Here is a 21,758-nt window from a genome sequence, read left to right on the forward strand (position 1 = left end):
CCTGGGCCGGTCCCTTTTTTGTAGTGTATGGCTAAGATAAATCAGTTTAGTACAAATGCGTGTCCGATTTGTGATAGATGTACAGGATCACCTACCACAACGAGTAAACAAGTGTAGTCGCCATATGTTCCTGAGAGATTGACGGTCTTGACATTCAGTCAATCCCTAAAGGACGGAAAACATCATACTGGCTTTGTCTGATACTCAGCTTCAATGGAAACGATCTTGCTAACCCATAAAGCTACAGATGTAATCTAGTATTTTTCCTTCGGGAAATTTCCTGCGTGTAAAGACCGCAAATCTCCTAGGAGCATACGGCGAAAGATACATAGTTAGTCCCCAAACCTCCAGATTTTTAATAGTCTGGACTTAATACTAAACGATGTCGAAAATTATGGATTCTTTAATGATTTACATCTCTCGAATAAAGTGTCCCCCAATTATAACAAATCTAAATTCGATACCCTTTTAATGTTGTATCGCACTTCGGACTACCGAAGACATCACCCAACCCAAAGAACAAATTTATTTACATCAGCGTAGTAGCAAACAATTCATCGTGCCTTAAAACAGTTTCTTATTTCTCTGTCGGGCTAGCACATCTAGAAAATCGACTCTCGGGAACACAACTAAGATCCCTCATCAAATTACTACAATTCTCCACGAGCGGCGGAAGTGGTTCCTCCAGAATTGGAAAGTTACTTCGATAAAGATCTCGTGCCATCTTAAGTACCTCATTAGGGTTACTGAGTCGAATCTTTGCATTATTCAAAGTGAAGTCTTCAATTTCAGACCTTCCAGTTGTAGCATCGATGTCCGTTGAATTTCGAGGTGCCAGAATGAGAACTGGCGTTCCTTGACCACTAGATATGAATGTCCGAGTCTCGCGACTGTCAGGGCCAATAAGATTGATCTCTGATTGAGGGAAATCGCGAGTCTTCTTTGTCTCATTATTACTCTCGCGGGTGATACTATTTGAGAGATGTCCATATGCCCACATGGTAAGACTGGCAAAGTAGACGGCAACGGTGTAGAAATCCCGCAACTGAGCCGGAGCCATCAATGAAGCCCAATGAAAGATTTGTCCGGCGTGCCAAATTGCCCTCCTTGCACGTTCTGTTGTATACCATCGTTCCAATGATTTCAAACTTTGAGATGCTGCTTCTTGGCCGGATTTACCAGCGAATCGCTGTAACTCATCAGGAGAAACACACAGAGCTAGCAAGAATAATTCGACTGTAATGTTAAGTCCTGACGGTATTTTTGCTCTGCCTAAAATTCGATCTCGAAAGTTCTCGACTTCACGATAAAGTTCTCGCTGTTGAGTAGTAATCCATAGCCGATGCACAGAGTCTTTGTTCCCATCGATACCATGAAAACGGGTTGACTCTCCGATTGCCCATATTTGCCCCCAAAAGTCATTCAGTGCTGCTTCATAACACAGATCTACGTCCCAAGATTCATCCAGATCTTCAAGACCACAAGAGTTGTGCATAATATCGATCAAGCGAGGTGGTGTGACCACCGATGAATGAGATTTTCCCATGTACACTGACTTCCAATCCGCTGCAGATTCAGCTAGAAATAATTCACGAGATGCAGGTGCTGAGAAAGATAGCTCTGTAAAGTTAATCAATGGGGGTTTTTGAAGGGCTAAAGAAGCACGAGTGTCATGCTGGAACAATTTGAGAGACAATCTTAAGAATGAAGCGTAAGCCGGCTGCAATATTCATGAGTGCACCCAAACATACCTTTTGAAAGACTCCCTTTGTGCCCATGTTTGCCATTTTGCTTCCAGGCTTTTTCCGGTATCATTTTGGTTTGGGATCAGATTCTGGGAATCCGAAGCAGCTGATAGAATTCCACCACGGCGCATCATCTAAAACAATCAGCCTGAATCAAAATGTCGACTTTTCCCAGACTGGTGTTTTCGGAAGCCTAAACGACAGTTCAAAGATACGAGGAATTCATATCGTTGAGATTTCTTAAAATAGTGGACACCTCATCCAAGAAAAAAAGATGAATCATTTACCGTGATCAGAGGTTGCGAAAAGCTCTCGGCTAGTTCCATGTTTCTCTGAAAACCACTCCACAACCCAAGCTCGAGAGAAAGCATCCAGGCTTGTAGTGGCTGGAGCTTCCGAGTGTTACTGTTAGCCCTTTCCCACTGTGTTGGATTAGAATTAGCAAGGCTCCTGGACTGTAAAAGGATGATATTACCAATTCAGATACACTAAATCTCACTACATCCTGAAGGGCCAGTCCCATTCTCCATACAGCAGGCAAGGAGATGGCAGTAGATCCAACAGCCACTATGGCAATCAAAAGCTCTGGTTGGACATCTTTTGAATATATTGTTGAGGTGTGAATCCAATTATCGTCTTGATTGCTTTGCTGGCAGAAAAAGGCTTCAATTGTACTGTTTAGTAAATCTAAAGAAGGAAAACTTGGGATACCACTCGCATATTTGTTAGCAGTTGAAACGAGGTGAAACATCTTGTCTCGCAAGGAAGATGTTATAGAGAGGTGTTCATGAGGCCTTGCACCGTTAGGGGAGAGGTTTAAAGATATGTTTTCTTCATCAACCGCTAAATTATCTCGATCCCTGAGAATGTGATCGGTTGAAGCTGGCGTCCATAGCCAAGGCGAGCGGGCAAATGCTGCATGCCCTCGAGCAACATCCCTTCTAGAATCATTGGCTTTCTTGACAGCCCAGAGACAGTATTCTCATCGACTGTAAGACGTTTTGAAACCATAGGAGTGAATTCGAAATTTTCTTCCTGGAAGTTAAAATCCTCAAAACTGAAGTCTGAGATCTGGTTGTTGAGAATTGTTGAGGGAAAGAAAAGCATTTCATTGGCAAGACTTTCGAAAGGTAGTTGGTCTTGCACAAAATTGAATTCCGTTGATTCCTTGTCCGAGTTTGGTGCAGATAAGGCAAAAGAAGATTGCAGTATTGCTTCTGCATTCTCGGCGCTATATTCAGGATAGGTATTCCTGCTTGTGTAATTATTGGTCCAAACAATGCTATGTAGAACAGGATCCAATATGCTTAAAGGTTGTATCACAGAATCTTGAGGAAGAGATTCTTGTTCCGCAATGGAGTCACGTGGCTCTTTCCTATGCAGACTAGTATGTCAGCATCTAGGTACTTCGAATAGTTGTAGAAGGGGTTCAGAGGGGGGCTAAAATGTTCAATAATCCAGTCTAGCAAACTGATTTTAAGGTATTCGAGTAATGATGAAGCTCTCAACCACTGAGATAATCTGAATCTTCTAATTGAATCCAAAAAATTAAAGCCTTCATTGTTAGACTGCAGTCCAGATTACTGGAAATGTATACGTCCATGGTAATAGAGAAAACAATTGAGTAGTGTATAAGCTTTAGGCTTTGTGAGTGATGAACTTACGCAACACCCGAAACGCATCTTTTCTTGTGCGATTGCTGGGATATTTCGCAAACAAGATCTTTTGTTCGGCATCGCAAGCACGGTTTTTGCTCTTCACACTTTGCCTTTGCTGTTGCGCATGCTATACATGCTCTTCCAGCTCTCTCTGTTCGTCTAATTTCTGGGCGGTTCTGACCCAAATTACGTTCATGAGTGGCAACATGGCGATTAAGGAGATCAACGCGATTGAAAGTCTTTGGACATCGTTGACACCGGAAGGGTCGAGAATTCTCATGTGATCTCATGTGACGAGTGAGGTGGTCCCCTCGCTCATAGGTTCGTTGACATATTCGACATTGGTTAACGGCTGGTGCTGGGGGCATCGGCGGCGATGATCGAGCGAATCCCGGATGCGCTTGTCGGTCGGCCCCAATTGAACTTGCCGCATTGATTAGAATGCTTAGTGCATCACCGCCGTTATCAAAGGTTGCATGGTCCGACATATCTAGCGCAGGAAAGTAGTCATATGCTTGCCGTCTGATTTTAGTGACAGTTGAAGGATTTCAGGAGGTGGAGGTGGAGGTGGAGTTGGATGCGGATAGATCTGATCTCTTTAATCTCATTCAGTGTCCCTCTTCAGATTCGACAACCGCTCTTCCTCTTCCAGGTTGGGCTTAGATACTTTGAGGGGTAAGCGGGCAATTTGCTTTAACCGGACTTGCCGTAGTGGAGGTTGTAATGTGTGGGGAAGGAACGTATGCGCATATAGCCTAAGATTTTGATCGACACCATGCCGGCCCCACTCCTTTGGCTTTCAAAGTCCGCATTTCCGGAACTTGTGTCCATTATTGACCCCCAAATTCATAGAAACCCATGAACGACTGAGTCAACATGAATTCATGTCGAATTTGGCAAATATTACAATCTGCTTCGAGAAAAAAAACTGATATTCGTACAAATGGCGCCGGTGACGAATTTGACTCCTGTTCATTTCTTCTCTCATGGCTCCACAATGATGCTTGGGGAACAATCCGATAGTGCAACATATTGGAAAAAATGCGGCGACGAAGCTCTGGCAAATGGGATAAAACACGTGGTAATGATGGTTAGTAGCAAAGTTTCTTCGAATAACCTCCGCTATCCAGCATTTTGTTGAAAAGACTTTAGGGGGCACACTGGGCAACTCTCGGCAACGAAATCGAAGTTGCTTCGAATCCCACACCCGGAAAATCTCCAGTAGCCTACGTGCATCCTTCAAATACGTACCATACAAGTTAAATCCTGACATTCCCATGGCAACTCGCTGTGTTGAACTTTTGCAAAAGAATGGACTCAAAGCGAAACTCAATGATAAGTTTGATTGGATCCATGATACCTATCTAATCCTCATACGAATGTTCCCGGATGGATGCCCGCCAACGACTATTATCTCTATGAATGCACGATATGATGCTCACTATCATACCAAGGTAGGAACTGCGCTACGACCGTTGAGAAGAGAAGATGTGCTCTTTATTGGTACGGGAGGCGCGGTACATAATTTGTATCGGAATAATTGGTTTCAGATGTTAATGTATCGAGGTACAAAATCAATCTCCTACAACCACCATCTATCTCCAAGATCGAACCACAACCCCCCATAGACAACTTCGCCATGAAATCCCCTCCAGATGCTGCAATGCTTGAATTTCGCCAAGAGTTCGAAGATGCAATGACTAAAAACTCCGGACCGGAATTGCGAAGAGCAGTGACAATGTCGATGAAATTACCTAAATATCGTGATGCGCATGGCACAGATGATCATTTTATGGCTGCAATGTTTGTGGCAGGGCTTTGTGGAGATTTTGAAGATCGGGGTACTGCTGCTGTGATGGGGGCAGAGGACTGGGAGCTGAGGAATATGTGTAATAGTCAGTATACGTTTGGAAACTGGGGCTCTGGTAATTCGAGGATGATGGGCAAAGTTTAGGGTTTCTGATGTATTTGGGGGGATATGAGAGTTCTTTCGATCATTTTATTTTTATGTATATAGTAGCGCGTTTACCAATTTCAAAATTCCTCGTTCAACTCTATTAGATTCAACTCCATGGAATAACACTGCCATATATTGTTGCTCAGTATTGGAAAATCAAACACCCTAGAATAGCTTCTCTCAATGTTCAGGGTGTGCCAAGCCATTAATAAGAAGCATCCTCTATAATGTCTCAGTGGTTATCAGGGAGCCTGACAGACGAAATCTTTTTCACATTTCTTTATAGACTATAGATAGGGAGTCATCTGGCGAACTGCGTACAAAAATTAAATTGGGTGGTGAAATAATCTAGACAAATATCCTTGAACACGAACCGAGCTCATATCTACAAACCCCAAAAGCACTCAAGCTTTAGCCGCCCACAGTCTCCAAATGATACCCCAAGCAGACCTTCCTCCAACCCAAGATATATACCCCAAAGTCGGAACAGCAACCGACAGAAATAAACCACCACCCAACATAATACCCTGTTCAAAAAATCCAATGGCATGACCGGGAGCCTGACCCGTTTCCTGCAGTGCCTTTACAGCCATGTTTCTAGTCTTTTTGAGAAGCTCATGACTATCTGATCCTCCTGTAAGAACCTTATCAAGAAGCAAGAATTCTTCGGGCGGAAGAGCAATATATTGCGGACACGGAGATGAAAATATCTCCACGCTATATTTGTGAAACGCAGGAATTGGAAGTGGTGTTGAGGGAGCAGCGGGTCCCACGAGGAGGTGCAGAGGAATATGATTTATGTAAGTGGTGCTGGCATTGAAATATTGAGCGAGAAACTTTGCGGTTGACTTGTCTGAAAAGATGTACAAGGCGAGTAATGAAGATCTGGAAATGTTTTGTAAGTACTTTATTCTAGAGTTTTGGACGGAACTTTGTGAACTCACTTTGATTTTTGCGTCATTATGGCATCCACTAAACTTGTAGTTCCCGTAATTAGTAGGTGGCAGCCGCCAATTTTCATCTCTGTAATGGTCGAAGCCCTGGATTTATCTTAGCTGACGTTTTGATTGCTGGGAACAAGCATAGGCATTGACATATTTACCTATCCACAACATCAACAAGAACAAAGTTGTTGGATCCAAAGGTCGGGATTTGCTTTTTGATTTCAGCATCCTTGAGTGCCTTTTTGGTGGCAGAGATTCCATCGTTCTGTCTATTTTGGCTACTGCTATGAGAGGAAAAGAACTCGCTCGCATATCTCGTACAAGCTTCTATAAAATCACTTTTGATGAAGTCATTGACGATGACTAAGTCAGGACTATATGACGAAGTTCCTTGAAAGGAAAATCGAGCAGTGACAATAGATTCTGTTGCACTTTCAATGTCTGCTGTTCGATCAACAACTGCAATTATTCGATCTGTTGACCTTGAGATGAGTTGATTAATGTTCGGGGTCGAAGAATTGCATGTTTGATCGACTATTAGTGCCGATTCAAGAATCAAAGAGTCTCGTAGATTACTCGATGAGATATAAAATGTGTCGTTGTTTAGGGCTTGGGGTAACAATTCTTTCAAGATGCTGTCAACTTTTGAAGTTGTGTCACCAAGCTAGTCATCTTTCAGTATATGTTTCGTATCTATCAATAGATATCTTTTCCACGTACCTCTAAACAGACGCAGTTCCCGGCAGCGATAGCAAATGCTATCGGACATATGATTGAGTAAAATCTCGTGTGCGTCGTCGGCCGAATGACAACTAAACCCTTTCCAATCTTACGTGACAAGAAATCTATACCATTAGCAACCTTATATTCGTTGCTTATCGATTACTTGAAGTTGAGCGTTTCATAGGATTTCCGGATAACGTCAGAAGCAAGGTAGAACACGCATAGGGCTTCAGTATCGATTTTTCGAACGTGACCGAAGAAATCTTCTGAGATTGCTGATGTGATCCTGTCGACATTGTTTCGCAGAACTTTATGGAGACTCTGAAGCTCATTTTGTCTGTATCTAACGTTGTCGGATCTACCATCAATTACAGATGCTCGTAGATTGTCAATGCCGAATGTTGCCATGTTGATAACTGTACTGCAAAATGTCACAAATTTCTGTTGGGGTTATGTAATGATACATCTTAAATTGAATACAGTATGGATATCATAAAATTTACGGAAATCGTATACTCCTCATCCGAGATGCGGGGAGAGGCTAGGGGTTAGGGATTAGCGGAATGTGGAGGGTGGGAGGAGTTTCCCCGAAATTCCGTAAATTCACTGCTCAAGAGATATGATGTGTTCCAGGATTCCGAAAACTAATTCGATTTTTTTTGGGTAGCTGTCGTTATCTCCCAGAAAAAACATCTCTATTGCAGCAATAACATCGTTCTGTTCGCTTTTGAAAGGATGTCGGCCACCATAACGGATAATCCCATTACCATCTCTTCCCGCCAAACACTGGCCGAATATGACATTCATCACACTGGTGACGACAGGGGAATGAATGATATGATAGTACCGCCGAATACCTCAAATATACCAGAGAACGTCAATAACCCCTCGTCCTGGCCTCGAGATCAGTACCGAATACCAAATTATCGACCTATAAATCAGCATCTGATTGCTGCAGAGCGACCAAATGGAAGTAATGGCGCAGAAAGGGTTTTCATTACTTTGATGTTCACAGGAGTCTCATTGAATGCGGTAAGTCAGTATTTGACTATACGAGATTCCTCTCACTCATATATACCTATGTGGTATAAACGCTAAACATATAGGGAGCGGCCCAAGTATGGGGTATGACAGGAGGGAAAGTTTTTACACGAGTGTTTCGATACGCTATCGGTGGAAAATGGTGATGGAATGGTTGAGGGAATTGAACGATCTTGAGACTACTAAGGTCGTCGCGATGTAAAGTATATTACGGCGCACACTTGGGCTGGGCTCGGTTACAGAAGAGGAGTTTTGTGTATTGTTGTGTAATTCTGTAAAGTTAGCAGAAGATTATCAGCGCTGTAGTGTTAAATTATTCACAGCTTCCCAGACATCTAGCCAATTGTAAAACCGTACTTTGTGCTACCCGAACCCAGCAAAAATAAAGCATTAAATCCATCTGATAGCCAAATGCCGTTTTCTTCCACAGATGACTATTGACACACTAACCTAATAAAGCTCAGCTATCTTGTAAGACCTACCCTACGCCAAGAAACATCCATATCCTCCGCTAACTTGAGAAAGTCATCATTCTCTAAATTTTTGATGATAAAATCGTTGAGCATTTTATGCCGTTCGTCATTGGGGAGTTTGTTGTAATTTGGCGGCAGAATTACCCGCGAGCCCATATTGTATCTTGAAACAACGAGATCCAAATCATCCTGTAATACAGAAGCTGTCGGTCGTGTTGACTGAAGGTTTACGACAGGAATATCGGAAGCAGGTTTGAGAGCCGCTGTGTGGTCTCGACCTGAAAGAGTCTGAGTTTGAGTAGATCTATCCACCATTTTTAGAGTCATGGGAATTGCGAGTGTTGGTACAGACTGCTGTCTAGTCTTGATTCTTTCTGCTTGCAGTTTTGATGACGTTGTATCTGATGCGATTGGTGTTGTAATGCTCTTGGCTTCAAGAGGAGGCAATTTTGCCGTCTTCATTGGGATGTCAAGGGTGCCACTTGCTGAACTGTCTTTTGAAGGAAAAGTTCTACTTAATAGGCCATTAGTTTCTGGTAGGTGTGCAGTACCCTTGCGACTTGCAACACGTCTCTTTGCTGGCTTTTTAGCAGGCGCGATACTCCCATTTGACAGGTTTCCCCCAACGAACTCTTCAAGCGGTCGCTTTCGCTGTTGTGCAACTTGAACTGGTCTACTAGTGTCGGCCACGAACACAGATTTGGATCTTAAAGGATCTTTCACAGTCGCAAATGGTAATTGTCGCTTTGGTGGTATAGGAAGGCCCAGGCAAATATCATTCTCGGCTGGAAGAGATATTGGGCGTTTTCCTGGTGCACCGAAGAAAGTATACTCAGTGGAACGAGGCAATGAACATTCTCCGACGGGACTCAAGGAATCTAGTGCCGTTTCATGTGTTTTGTTGCCTGAATTATGTGGATCATTGACCGAAGAGAACGAAGTCAATCTATCGGGTAGACAATGCTTCCTTTGTGTTTCGAAGAAAGGTTCGAAGAAAGGTGAGGCAGAGAACCGACGTTGGGATTCTTCTGGCTTTGGCAACATCATTCGATTCACATATGAATTACCACCTGCAGGCACCTCATCGGAGGTATTCAGTACAGAGTTTGAGGACTGAATTTGTCGTTGCTATGGGAAGATTAAAACCAAATAAAATAGAATGAAAAAGAACAGGACATACCTCTCGCTCAAACTGAGAAATATATAATGATTGTGCTCTATTGAGTGGCTCTGCAGATGGCTTGGACTGAGGCATAAATGAAGATATGGACATGGCAGATTGTGGTCTGATGTAGAGGTGATCATCGGATTGGGTATTATACGAGCTACTCGGTCTCTGAAGTATAGAACTAGCTGAATCTGGCCGCATGGGAACTTTGAATTCGCTGCTTGGAGTTAAAGGAAGATAGCCTACAGCTGAAGAATGACCATTAGATATTCCAGAAGACGTCGAGTCTGCAGTTGGTGGGCGGGATTGCAAGACAGGCCCTGACGACAAACTTTCTGTTGCAGTCAAACCCAAGTTTATCAAGATATGGAGAATCTGATTGAAGTCTGAGTCACCACGAAACCTGAATTGCAACCTACGTACCTAAAGAAGTAATGTCAGCTGCTATGAAAGGGACAAAAAAACTTGCGGCGCTCTTAACTTACATCATTGAGCTTTGGGTAACGCAGTGCGAGAAGTGGAGGTTTAACCACTACTTTCACTGGAATCTCGCTACCTGGAGACAAAACGAAATTCTTGTAAACCCTCACGATATCGTTCAAGTTTTGTTCTTCCTTGAAAGGTGTTACAACATTGAAAGCCTTGCACGAAGATTTATCACATACCAGATACTCAGCGCCTGCCACCACTTTCATCAATAAGTGCTTTTCATTCACTGAACTACTAACTTGCACCTCTTGAATCACAAGTTCAAGATCACTTCTCGAGTAATGAGTCCATTGAGCACCTGTGGTATCACCTTGATGGGTCAAAGAGCATGAGAACTTGACAAGAGGAACAACAACGCCCGCATTCAGTTGCGATTGTGAGAAAGTGAGAGACTCTTGAGAGAAGAAACGAGACATCTCGATCTATGAAATTAAGGATATTTGAAGGAAAAATAAACGAAAATGACTGCATAGATGATATATTGAGGAAAGAATGGAGAAAAATGAGAGAAGATAGAAGGAATAAAAGAGGGATAATGTATAGAGACCCTTCGGATGATAAATGCTATGGAGGTAAGTAACAGGAATTTGTCAATTTGAGATCAATGTTTGAATGATAGTAATGGTGACATTAACAACCTTAGGATGGTAGTCATATCAGTGTCGCTGTCCCTGTATCAACCTATTTTGAACGAATTCCTTTCAGATGGTTGTCCTTTTCAATTGACATGTTTCATGGAATTGAACTGAAAACAGTTTGTTGTCAGCTAAGGTACGGACGATTGTTCAAAGTTGGAGATAGATTCATCAAATTTTAGGCTATGGCAACTAGTATGTCACAAGCCACTAACTATAACGCACGGTCCTCTACCTAGCGTTTATGTCAAGTGAAATAGTTGATACCTTAAATTTCGGGTGTACCTACATTTCTCGCCCAAAAGTCAGTCCGGAGCTCACAACCTTCAACGACCGATCGCGTCGCCGTCGCAATTTCTACGCGTTGATTTATTTGTCGCATCAAAAGAAGCTTTTCCGACAACCATTGGATCGCCATAATTGTCGCATGGCAGGATATTACAATGGCGCCCCCAAGAGTTATTCACCATGATACCTCAATCGTTCATACTCCCGAATATGAGGATTTTATCGCAAAACTTAGAGTCTATCATGAAAAAAGAGGCACGCATTTCGATCCTGAACCGCGAGTTGGAACTAAGACAATCGACTTATTGCACCTTTACAATACTGTAATTGAGCGCGGTGGCTACGATAAAGTTAGCGATGAAAAACTTGCCTGGAGAAAGCTTGGTTCAGATTTCAACTTGGGAGCTAATAATTTACCTGCGCTGGCATTTAGTCTCAAAACAACATATTACAAATACCTCGCCGCATATGAAATCTCAACGTACCATGGTAAGGTACCACCTCCTCGTGAAATACTGGAAGATACGACCGCTAAAGGAGGGGGGCTTCTTTTCCGGACGATGGAGAATTTCAGACCCTCGATTCGTAGAGAGACGGGTATGCTTGGTACTGAGAATTCGGAGGCTTCTGGTGATGATGGTACACCTGTGCGCGATAGAAATGGGAGTGAAGAGACACCTGGATCTGGAGGAAGAATGACTCGAGGTCTACGACAAGCTCCTCCACAGCGGGTATTGTTTCAACCCGATACCCAACCATCTCGACAAGTTCGACAACATCCCCCTGCGACTTCTCATCCTCCACCAACTCCACAGCACCACTTACCTCAACACCAAACGCCCTCTCACTCGCATCAACATCATATGCCACGAGTTGGTGGTCCCTTCTCACACAACCCTTCCTCTGGAACCGAAAATATGTCTCTCGCAGTTACAAATTACGAACCTCGACTCCAGATGCCATTGACACTGCGACCTATAATTACACCTGGAAATAACCCCATCGAGTTTGCGCGACGCCAGAAAGCATTGAAGGATGCAGCTGCGGCCGCAGAAGGCGCCAAAGCTAGTGCAATTCCAAGGGGGATGATGTTACCTGGCAGTAAGTTTTCTAATGTTTCCTCTGAGATTGTGATTCCGTCTCAAGAGTGGGTACTAATGATTCGCGAAGCTGGTTTTGATGGACCTAACATCTACGTTCGTTGCCTCTGTTCCCTGAGATCGGGCATCAAAGATGAGCAAGATTACGCTCTACACCATCTGGTTAAAATCTCCATGGAACGTGGTGACAAATACAAATTCGAAGGATTTCCAGGTCTTGCCGAAGCCTTGATCGAAAAGATGCTCGAAGTCAGTTCATTGTTTTACGATGTTCACTGGCAGATATCCTACACAGAAGATGGCGACATGATATCTACCACTGACACAATCAACGGTCTGGAAGGCACACCAGACATACTGGAAAGAATCAAACATTTAGCTAAGCTACCAGTTGATGATAATATTCAAACCGAAGAATTCAGTGATACTCTTCTTCAGATCAACGAGGCAGCGTTAACAATGAGAAATATGGTAATGTTAGAGGAAAACGCCTTCTACGTATCTGAACTTGCACCTCTACGAGATTTTCTCACCATTGCCTTGAACCTCCCCAATTCCGACACTGTTGTAGAGTTGAAACACTACGCTTTAGATATCGCTGAACAGCTTACCAAATATCTTCACTTTGAGGTCGGAGATCCCCTTTACCTTTCACTCCTCGCACAACTGGATTCACACGATCGAGGCGCCATCTTAACTTCCCTGAGAGCTATCAGCAGAATATCAATGAATCTTGAGGAGAACAATCTCCTTAAGGGTGTACCAGCATCCGCTGTACAAAACATTATTGATTGGACCTTGCTGAATGACGAAGACCTTGCCCATGCTTGTTTGGATTTCCTCTATCAATACACCGCGGTTGTTGAAAATGTGGATTACCTTATCACAGAGGTGAAAGCAGAGCCACTGGTCAAACAGTTGACACGACTCCTTATGCATGGCGCTCGCATCATAGAAAAAGAGTTTAATCTTGGAACTCAGTACAGAAAGCCTGCACCTTCAGAAATTGCGCCTATTCCACAAGATTTACTACTCGAAATTGCCAAGTTTGAGGAACCAGAGCGTAGTTCACGCTGGCTGCGTTGCCTTTATGAGGAAGATCCCGATGAGTCTATCACACAAATTGCCTTGTGGCACGCCTATCAACAACAATTCAATTACTTGGCCACACAAACATCAAAGCCACTTCTTCCTGCTGCAGATTTCATTAAGAATGTAAGCACGACTTTTGGCGACAAAGCGAATGCACAAGTTCAAAACGGCCCTGTAACAAAATTCATCATTAAGGGCATTCGATGCCGCAGTGAGCCAGTAGACCTACAAGGAGAGGCATACACCAAATGTTTGTGGCGCACTCATGTCGGAAAGCCCTGTGGAGAATTCTACATGACTCCTGAAGCAGGTTATCAGCATATTCTCAAAACTCACTTTGGAGCCCAACTTAATGCGGACAACAAATACGTCAATTCAGCCTCAAATCAACAATATGTTTGCGCGTGGGATACATGTTCTCGTTTCCGCTCCTCTCCTGCCACCAAGCTCTCAGAAGCCGCTACTCACATCAAAGTTCATCTCCCTCCTAAGCGTACCCCTGCTAGCGAACGTGAATCACAAGAACCTTCCGGTCCTCCACCAGCCAAGAAACACAAACCATCATACATCGTCCAGCCACCTCGCATAAGCTTCAAATACCACTTCACAGCTGTCGATGAGCATAATGATGCAGCAGGTATTCCACTAAGTGCAGTGCTCGTTCTCCGAAACTTGGCAAGGAATGTCAGTAAGACTGAAGCAGAGGAGGCGGCTCTCAAGGAAGGTGAAGTTTCTTGGGTTGATCGGTTGTTCAAGCCGGTGGAACCGAGATTATTTGCTATCTATGCGCATAATAAGATTTTGGTATGCTACTTTCTCCTATTTTTCAACCTCCCATCTCGTTTCGAATTTTCTTTTGTCCAGCAACTCTCACATGATTATCAAAATAAATTTACATAACTTTCGTTCATCCGTATTGACCGCAAGATCGTGGGGAGGCAATTTATATCTTTATGACTTTTAGTGCTGAATACTCGACTGCATCTTTCATCTTTCTTACAATTATTGATCTTTTCATGTATACTAATTCTATACAATCTAAACAGGCCACTTATATGACAGATCTTCTCGTCGCAATCAAGGATACGCAGGGTTGAAAGGGACATTGGTCTGGGATATGGGGCAAAGGGTGGTATTTCGGGATATTTGCGAACAATTAGGAAAACCATGAGTATGATATGTTAAATGATCAACTAATAAGGAAGCGGGCGCAAAAATTTCAGAATGGCGGCTGGGCGTTTCATGGCTGGTCTAATTTGATGGAGAATTTAATTATGAGGTGTATGATAGATGCCTTCCTGCTTCCAGATACCTCTTCGGATGGTGGATGCTGGATGGCGCGGGAACGCGAGGAAAGTGGAGGGAATCGCGAGATTTTTAACTACCTATCTAGGTATCTTTGTATTCTGTCCTGATCGTTTTGATTGATTTCTATGGAATAGTGAAATGGCGATTGGACAATATAATGTGTATTGTGTGAATATTAGTTGACTTGATATTTGCACGCTTTATGTATCTATCCTGAACAAACTCGATGTGGATTTTAAGCGTCTTTGGCCATCTGGCTGCTGGCCGCTGGCTTGATTTATTATCTATATCTACTACCGAATGGTCTATGGCTCGAAACAAGATGCTTATTGGTAATGTGTTTCAGATACTCGTTTCCTCGTTTTTCTCATCTAGTTCTATTTTACTTCGTAGAATAAAAAATAGATAACGGGAAATCGATTCATATCCTTCTCTTTCTCTTTCCCTATCCGTACCCAACCATTTCATTATCGTGGTACTGTTCAAATTTGAAGACCATCCATCCCATCATCACTCCAGCTTCATAAATTCGCACCTCAATTCTTTTCTTTTCTCTGCTTTTGCATTTGCTTTTGCATATCAAGTATCATATCATATCACATCCCGAAAGGTGCTCATATTATATCTCCCCTCTCATACGGAACTTCGATGGTTGAATACATCTCATGTGGATATCCTATCCTATCCTATCACTATATGAAATCAAACCCTCTTTCACATGATATGTATACATGCATGTATTTATGAATTCCTTCCTCGCCCTACTAGCTAGATAGCATAGCATATCACACACTAGGTAGAACAGTATTCACTTCCATCTCTTTCGCATCCCGAATGATTCGATTCGCTTACTAGGAATATCCATCTATCTATTCATCATGGCTTCTCTAGATGTAGATTTCTTACTTTTCATCGTGATTTTGGTATTGATAAAATAGTGTTTGATTGCTATTCAGTTTAATTTATCTAATTGAAAATTTTCTATTCGAGACGGAATATGTCATATAGATATAGATATACTGAACTTGAATTGAATCACTCGATATATAATTCCTAGACTACTCACTCTGGATATGAAGATCTCAATTAATCACAACTTCCTATTTCCTAATAAGGGCGGGCTTGGTACTATATATTTTCAACTCTTGCTAGCTATCGAATACCAGTATAGTGTATCACTGTTCAAATAGCGTATTTCAAATCTCCAAACTACAGATTCCACATTCCACATCTCTGATATGAATCCTTCACTTTCCAAACTCTCCCAAATTTACTTGCCCACCTTTCCAAAGTTCCCATCACCATCAAATCTCGCAGTTATCACTACTTAAACTCCTTTCTCCTCACTCCTCTCTCCATATCCCCTCTCCATATCCCCTCTGCATATCCCTCTACACATCCCTTCCCCATCTTCAGATATATAGCACAATCCAATTGTATATATAACATGACATTTATAACCATACCTTATACATCAACCACCTATCTAGGTACCCCGGCCTACTAAGTAGTAAATCTTTAGTACCGACTACCGAATATAAAGCAGATTTTCGCTTGAAAACTAACTACCTACCTCCAAAACTACCTAGGTCCAGGGGTAGGTAAGTAAACACTGTATTTATTAGGATAGATGTTGTATAGAAGCAGTCGCTAACCTTACACATCAGTCTAAATCTTTCTAATCATGTTAAATCGCCCCCTCTTGTCTCATTCCAAGATGTATAAATATGATATAATAAATCTTTCTTCAAACGCTTCGAGGAGACAAACAAGACAAAACAAAACAAAGGCAATAAATGTAAATGTAATATAAATAGTCGGAAATGCATTGAATAAGGTGAACTAAAAACAATTCCCGAGCATCCTACCCTTATTCCTAAACCTAATCCAAATATGCTGAACAAGAAAAATCCAACCCCAAAGACGGTATCCTAAACATGTAACTCCATCCCATCAACCAATTCCAATTCCAATTCCATCCCAAGCAATCCATCAAACAATGCTGCATTATCAGAAATTCATTCATCAACCCATGTCTTCAAGGTTCCAACCTCAAACCGGACCCACTTCCCTCTCTCCATTCCACTCCGCTCCTCAGCTTCCAGCCACACAATACCATACCACACCCACTTACTTAGTCATAAAACCCAACCAATCCGCCACAATCAATGTAACCATCGCATGCGGAGCAATCCTCACATAATACGTACCAAACCCTCTGTAAAATCTCATCATGCCTTCCTCTCTCGCGACCTTTACAAAACAATCTCCCATGCCCTTGTAAACGCGATCTTTTCCTCTCCCCTGTTTCTGCAACCTCGTCTTGACAAAATCAAACGGTAAACTGAAGAAACTGGCAAAGAAACCGGCGACGGCTGAAGCGGTAAGTGTTTGTGTTTTGGGGTTCCAATCAGTGCGTGTCTTGAGTTGTGATTTTGCTTCGGAGAAAAATGCCAACTGTCCGAAATTGAGAGCCATGGCTCGCACAACCGTGGGTGCGCACCCAGCCCAGAGAGCTGTGATGCCTTCGGATTTGGTAATGGATATGAGAGCATCGATGACGGATTTATAATTTTTGCGTTCCGCTAGTGGTTTCAATCCATCGGATTGCATGCGGATCAGAGCGAGATCTGCAGGATTGCCTATCATGGCCGCCAAGCCACCAGCTGTGAGACCTGCTGCGGCGCGCTCTTTGAAGCCGATGGTGGTATTGTTTTCTTTTGAGCGAGCGGAGAGGGTCGTCATGAAACTATCGAAGAAGCCAAGACGGGCGGTGGTGTAGACGGCTTGGCGGAGGAGGCCTGCGCTGAGACCGGTGTAGAGGTCTAGTGCTTTGCCGGAGGCGAGAATCTCGCGGGTCACGGATAGAGGGGTGGGTTTGGGACCGGTGCGGATTCCTTCACCGGCGAGTTGGAGACGCACTTTGATCATGTCGATGGGTTGGATGACAGTGGTAGCTGTCATGCCTGCGAGACCTCCGTTGATGAAGGGGAGAGCGGCACGCATGAATGGTGTGTGAAGGATATCGTTTTTAACAGCTATGGGATCTGCTTTGGCAGAGTCGGCAAGTCGTTTGGTCGTTTCCATTGCTTCTGATGTTCTATTTCGTGCTGCTTCGGCAGCTTGCTTGATGGAGTTGGTGGTGGACATTGTGGGTGGTTTGACAAAAGGGATGTGTATGAATTCAAGGTAGATTAATATGATATTGAGCAGGTGTCTTGCTCTGTAAGCAGCCGTGAATTGTTAGCCCGAATGACTCTATCTCTTTCATGACGGAAGGATAGACGTGGGACATGGCGTTTATATGTACATAGGTATCCAAGAACGACCTTGATTCTTGTGGGCTGTGGGGAATCTAATCCATATAATTGGACTATTTGCATCGACCCAAATAAAAGACCCAGGCATCATCAAACATATGAACGGACGTGGGATTGATCGGAAATGAGTCCAGAAACAAACGAAGCCCTTGGGAAGTTCGAGAGAGGCATGCGAAATCGGTACGAGCGGTAAGGTAGATAACCTTGGTAAAGAAAATCGAACAATAGAGAAACATCCATCACTCACTTGAAATGCTCCGTGTACCGGATTATTCCAACCGGACTACCGTCGCGTACCTCTGGGACAGAAAGTGGGCTTGGCTGGTAGTATTTGGGTCGATATGCACAGTCGATCGTCTCCCTAGTCAATATCAATAGTGTACAGCCCTGTGCTGATAAGACAAGATTCAGATAACGTCGTTTACGATATGTGGCTGTGAGATGATATGATATGGTGTAGAGAAATGAAGCTGGAGATTTCGAGAGAAAATGAAATAAAAATCAAATCAAATCAAATGTATGGGAAGACAAGCACGACAACGATTAAGTATTTCAGGATTTGATGGGTTCAACGTATTGGCTGGATGATGTTGAGTTTCCCGTTGGCCGACTTGGTATAGTGAAGCAGAGAGTGGTAGGATCAATTATTGGGTGCGGGGTCGAAGGTTTGTTTGGCTGCGGCTGCAAGGCACTTCTTGTGTGAGGAAGGTATGGATGGGATTGGGATTGGGATTGGGATTGAGTTTGATGAGATGATGCTATACCTGCTCTAGTATGGATGTACAGGTTGTTCCTCTGGCTATCAAACGAAAGCAATGAATGTTTCTAGTTAGTCTTGATGCTAATATTGATGCTAATGTCGATGCTACTGCTCATGCTCATGCGAGTGTTGATTCCTCCTCTTCTCTTCTCGTCTCTTCTCTTCTCTTCGCATTCTATGTGAATTATAACATCGATGGTTGATATAGTGCAAGGGTTCAGGTTTCTCATTTCTTGTTTTCCCGAGGTGATACTTCAAAGGTCTGATATAGCTCTGATAGTATCTACCTTCCCAATGGGGGGATATAACACGATATCTCTCAGCCTGATGTCATTCCTTGATGCAGAATTATCTGTTTTCGGAGATACTTAATGTCATACCACAGGGACAACAAAGAAAGAAAAAGATAATTTATTAGCCTTGTTCTCATTGAAGCACATTCTTATTGCATAGCCACATGATTGATATTTATCTTTTTGGCATGTTGATCTATTGTGGATGTGTCTCTTTATTCATGCTGTTGATGTATGCTGGGTTGAGATAATCTCATGGTCTATCGTCTCATAGTCATAGTCATACCTACTCATAACCTTACCTTGTACTCATTCTCGGATAGTCTGATACTCATAGTCATACCCTCATACTCATTCTCTAATAATCTCATACTCATATTTATATATTTATATATTTATATATTTATATATTTATATGATTACTTATACCTCGTATGTCCCGTATCCTCGTTGTATATATGTAATAAATGATCCATAATTCCTTCCAGGTGCATTTATCGTCTCACTTGGCAACCCTTTGCTTTGGTACCAAGAGATTCACAAAAATGCGGGGGAGATTATCCTCTAAATGATCTAGCGTCAATAAGATTAACATATCCCTTCCTATTGTGATTGGGATAACGCGGCATCTGTAGTCTCCGCTCTCCCGTGATTGAAACATGAGACATGAGACATGAGACATGAGACACATACACACACATACATACACACACCATTCTCGACGCGATTCATTTTCTTTTGATTACCGGTATTATCAATCTTCACTATCACTTCACTACACATAGATCGCGTATTGTTTTCTATCTTCTCTTCCAAAATTTAAATTATAAGACAGACAGACAAACCAGACAGACAGACAACCCAGACAGACAGACAACCCAGACAGACAGACAAACCAGACAGACCAGACAGACAAAAGAACTCTCCTTCATGCATCAACCTTTCTACTAGGCAGGTCGATATCAAAGGCTGAAAACAGTCTCGGCCCTTCCATCATTCTACCGCATCTTCATCCCGTTACACCAAAAGAGCAAAGCTCAAGCTCACTCACACATGTCAAATTACATCAACCAATCCACTTTCACCTATTAAATAGCTATCCAGCTTCTAGCTCCCCACAATCCCATACCATACCCATATTCAGATTCATCATCAACAAGCGCCATCAATTTCCCACATTCATCTCAATCCGTTCATCACTCTAACATGGTTCCGATAATTTCTCGTCCTCCTATTACGCATGCGATATCGCATCCTTTTCCGCGGGTTGCTGAGTTTGATGATATAACATATTATAATGAGATGCGTGGAAAATGTTGAGATTTCGAGACATCGAGATTCGAACAGATCAGGAATTCTCTCCACCACCGGAAATTTATTCCTCCGCGTCGAATGCGTAACCGTAAGTGCCCGAGATTATGCGATGGGAAGCGAGTGGAAAGGTGCGTGGGGGTGGAGGATTGGGGGGTGCACGGTGGAGATTCTCCGTGGAGAGATATATGATTATTTGGTATTGGAATTCGTGAAGACGAAGCGATGGAAAAATTATTCATCGTGGGCTCTACAGCTTTGTTGGTTGGTTCATGTCATGTCTCACCGTGGAAGTATTAGCTCGATCTTCTCATATGGCTCTATTGGGTTGATGCATTCACGATGTAGAATCATGGATCACCCATGGAATTATCTAGAGCAAGTGCAAATATCATATCACCCAAAGTGAACACACCGAGGAATGGGAAAGTAGTAGCTTTCCTGGTTGATAGGCTGTGTTATCGAGGAAATCATAACCTTGTGATCACCAGGCGCCATCAAAATACTTCATCCCACTCCTCTAATGCTTCTTTGGGAATGATAGGATCATATCAAAATAGGCATGACCTATCAGCACCATAATATCCTCATTCTACTTCATTACCTAACCATCCCTTTCCCTTTTCTTTGGCTCCACGGTGTCGCTTGAATTCTGGATGGTTTCCGTCACAACTATCATCGTACTCTTCCATCCAGCTTCCAACACCTGCCAGTTGCTCATCTTGTAACCCAAGACCGGGAATGACTTCTTCGGGAGTTGAGGATTGCTCGCGTCTTATAGTGGATTTGCTGGTAGTTGAAGCAGAAGTATATGCTGTTGCAAATGCATTGTCATAGTGATGATGTTCAGATTTTTTCTGTCCCCAGTCGTGGTGAAGGCAAACAAATAACTTCTTTCTGTTTTATGTCAGTACTTGAGATGAAAATGGCCATTGGTATATAAATACTTTTGTGAAGCCCAAGGCAGATTGATACCTCTAACTGTACTACTGGTTGTTGAAGCAATTGTAGAGATAGAGGTATTGTGGTCATAATGATGTTGAGCATCCGAATTCAACTTCTTTTCACAGGTCAATCTATCTATGTTTTCATGGTGGAGGTGATCATAGTTCTTTGAGGTGCTAGATTGAACGGATTTTGTAGTCAATCCTTTGGTGGTTAGGTCAAAGTTGATGGCCGAGGCAAAGTTGACGACTGAGGCAGAGGTAGTTGTAGATGCATGGTAATGCTGATGATGATGTTGGTGATGGCGAGCAAAATCTTCTTTTGAGTCTTGCCTAGTCCATATTAGCTGATCGCTGGCGAAGGAGGGAACTTTACTCAGTATCAGTACATTGACGACTTCGGAACCTGAGTCATGGTTAGGTGAAATCTGACATGAGTGCTCAAGGCACTATAGATTCTAAAGTGGTGTTTGCATTTGTCTTTCTATTCAACATATCGAGGGGTCCAT

General features: G+C 42.8%; 10 protein-coding genes across 10 annotated transcripts; 5 read left to right on the forward strand and 5 right to left on the reverse strand.

Annotated features, from left to right (window-relative positions):
• Positions 1-577: 577 nt before the first annotated feature.
• On the reverse strand, positions 578-3,891 carry EAE97_011618 (uncharacterized protein; the record flags this gene model as incomplete). Its single annotated transcript, XM_038882133.1, has 6 exons — positions 578-1,697; positions 1,752-1,879; positions 2,033-2,167; positions 2,245-2,726; positions 2,804-3,120; positions 3,410-3,891. 6 exons carry the CDS (start codon positions 3,889-3,891, stop codon positions 578-580), a joined length of 2,664 nt encoding a protein of 887 aa, XP_038727031.1.
• A 313-nt stretch (positions 3,892-4,204) lies between these two features.
• Positions 4,205-4,666, forward strand: EAE97_011619 (uncharacterized protein; the record flags this gene model as incomplete). Its single annotated transcript, XM_038882134.1, has 2 exons — positions 4,205-4,493; positions 4,556-4,666. Exons 1-2 carry the CDS (start codon positions 4,347-4,349, stop codon positions 4,664-4,666), a joined length of 258 nt encoding a protein of 85 aa, XP_038727032.1. The 5' UTR covers positions 4,205-4,346.
• Positions 4,667-4,680: 14 nt separating this feature from the next.
• Positions 4,681-5,357, forward strand: EAE97_011620 (uncharacterized protein; the record flags this gene model as incomplete). Its single annotated transcript, XM_038882135.1, has 2 exons — positions 4,681-4,969; positions 5,032-5,357. 2 exons carry the CDS (start codon positions 4,681-4,683, stop codon positions 5,355-5,357), a joined length of 615 nt encoding a protein of 204 aa, XP_038727033.1.
• Positions 5,358-5,764: 407 nt separating this feature from the next.
• EAE97_011621 (uncharacterized protein) lies at positions 5,765-7,435 on the reverse strand (the record flags this gene model as incomplete). The annotated part of the gene is made up of 4 exons (XM_038882136.1): positions 5,765-6,245; positions 6,305-6,400; positions 6,463-6,968; positions 7,226-7,435. The coding sequence occupies 4 exons, from the start codon at positions 7,433-7,435 to the stop codon at positions 5,765-5,767; spliced, it is 1,293 nt and encodes a 430-aa protein (XP_038727034.1).
• Positions 7,436-7,762: 327 nt separating this feature from the next.
• Positions 7,763-8,214, forward strand: EAE97_011622 (uncharacterized protein; the record flags this gene model as incomplete). Its single annotated transcript, XM_038882137.1, has 2 exons — positions 7,763-8,059; positions 8,134-8,214. 2 exons carry the CDS (start codon positions 7,763-7,765, stop codon positions 8,212-8,214), a joined length of 378 nt encoding a protein of 125 aa, XP_038727035.1.
• A 318-nt stretch (positions 8,215-8,532) lies between these two features.
• Positions 8,533-10,614, reverse strand: EAE97_011623 (uncharacterized protein; the record flags this gene model as incomplete). Its single annotated transcript, XM_038882138.1, has 3 exons — positions 8,533-9,669; positions 9,722-10,132; positions 10,195-10,614. The coding sequence occupies 3 exons, from the start codon at positions 10,612-10,614 to the stop codon at positions 8,533-8,535; spliced, it is 1,968 nt and encodes a 655-aa protein (XP_038727036.1).
• Positions 10,615-11,276: 662 nt separating this feature from the next.
• EAE97_011624 (uncharacterized protein) lies at positions 11,277-14,410 on the forward strand (the record flags this gene model as incomplete). The annotated part of the gene is made up of 3 exons (XM_038882139.1): positions 11,277-12,222; positions 12,292-14,117; positions 14,360-14,410. The coding sequence occupies 3 exons, from the start codon at positions 11,277-11,279 to the stop codon at positions 14,408-14,410; spliced, it is 2,823 nt and encodes a 940-aa protein (XP_038727037.1).
• Positions 14,411-16,751: 2,341 nt separating this feature from the next.
• Positions 16,752-17,771, reverse strand: EAE97_011625 (uncharacterized protein; the record flags this gene model as incomplete). Its single annotated transcript, XM_038882140.1, has 1 exon — positions 16,752-17,771. The coding sequence occupies one exon, from the start codon at positions 17,769-17,771 to the stop codon at positions 16,752-16,754; it is 1,020 nt and encodes a 339-aa protein (XP_038727038.1).
• A 732-nt stretch (positions 17,772-18,503) lies between these two features.
• EAE97_011626 (uncharacterized protein) lies at positions 18,504-18,904 on the forward strand (the record flags this gene model as incomplete). The annotated part of the gene is made up of 2 exons (XM_038882141.1): positions 18,504-18,606; positions 18,771-18,904. 2 exons carry the CDS (start codon positions 18,504-18,506, stop codon positions 18,902-18,904), a joined length of 237 nt encoding a protein of 78 aa, XP_038727039.1.
• A 1,988-nt stretch (positions 18,905-20,892) lies between these two features.
• Positions 20,893-21,664, reverse strand: EAE97_011627 (uncharacterized protein; the record flags this gene model as incomplete). Its single annotated transcript, XM_038882142.1, has 3 exons — positions 20,893-21,202; positions 21,253-21,582; positions 21,639-21,664. The coding sequence occupies 3 exons, from the start codon at positions 21,662-21,664 to the stop codon at positions 20,893-20,895; spliced, it is 666 nt and encodes a 221-aa protein (XP_038727040.1).
• Between the last annotated feature and the right edge of the window lie 94 nt (positions 21,665-21,758).

The sequence above is a fragment of the Botrytis byssoidea genome (assembly GCF_014898295.1).
Source record: "Botrytis byssoidea strain MUCL 94 chromosome Unknown BBYS_039, whole genome shotgun sequence".
Lineage (NCBI taxonomy): Eukaryota > Fungi > Ascomycota > Leotiomycetes > Helotiales > Sclerotiniaceae > Botrytis > Botrytis byssoidea.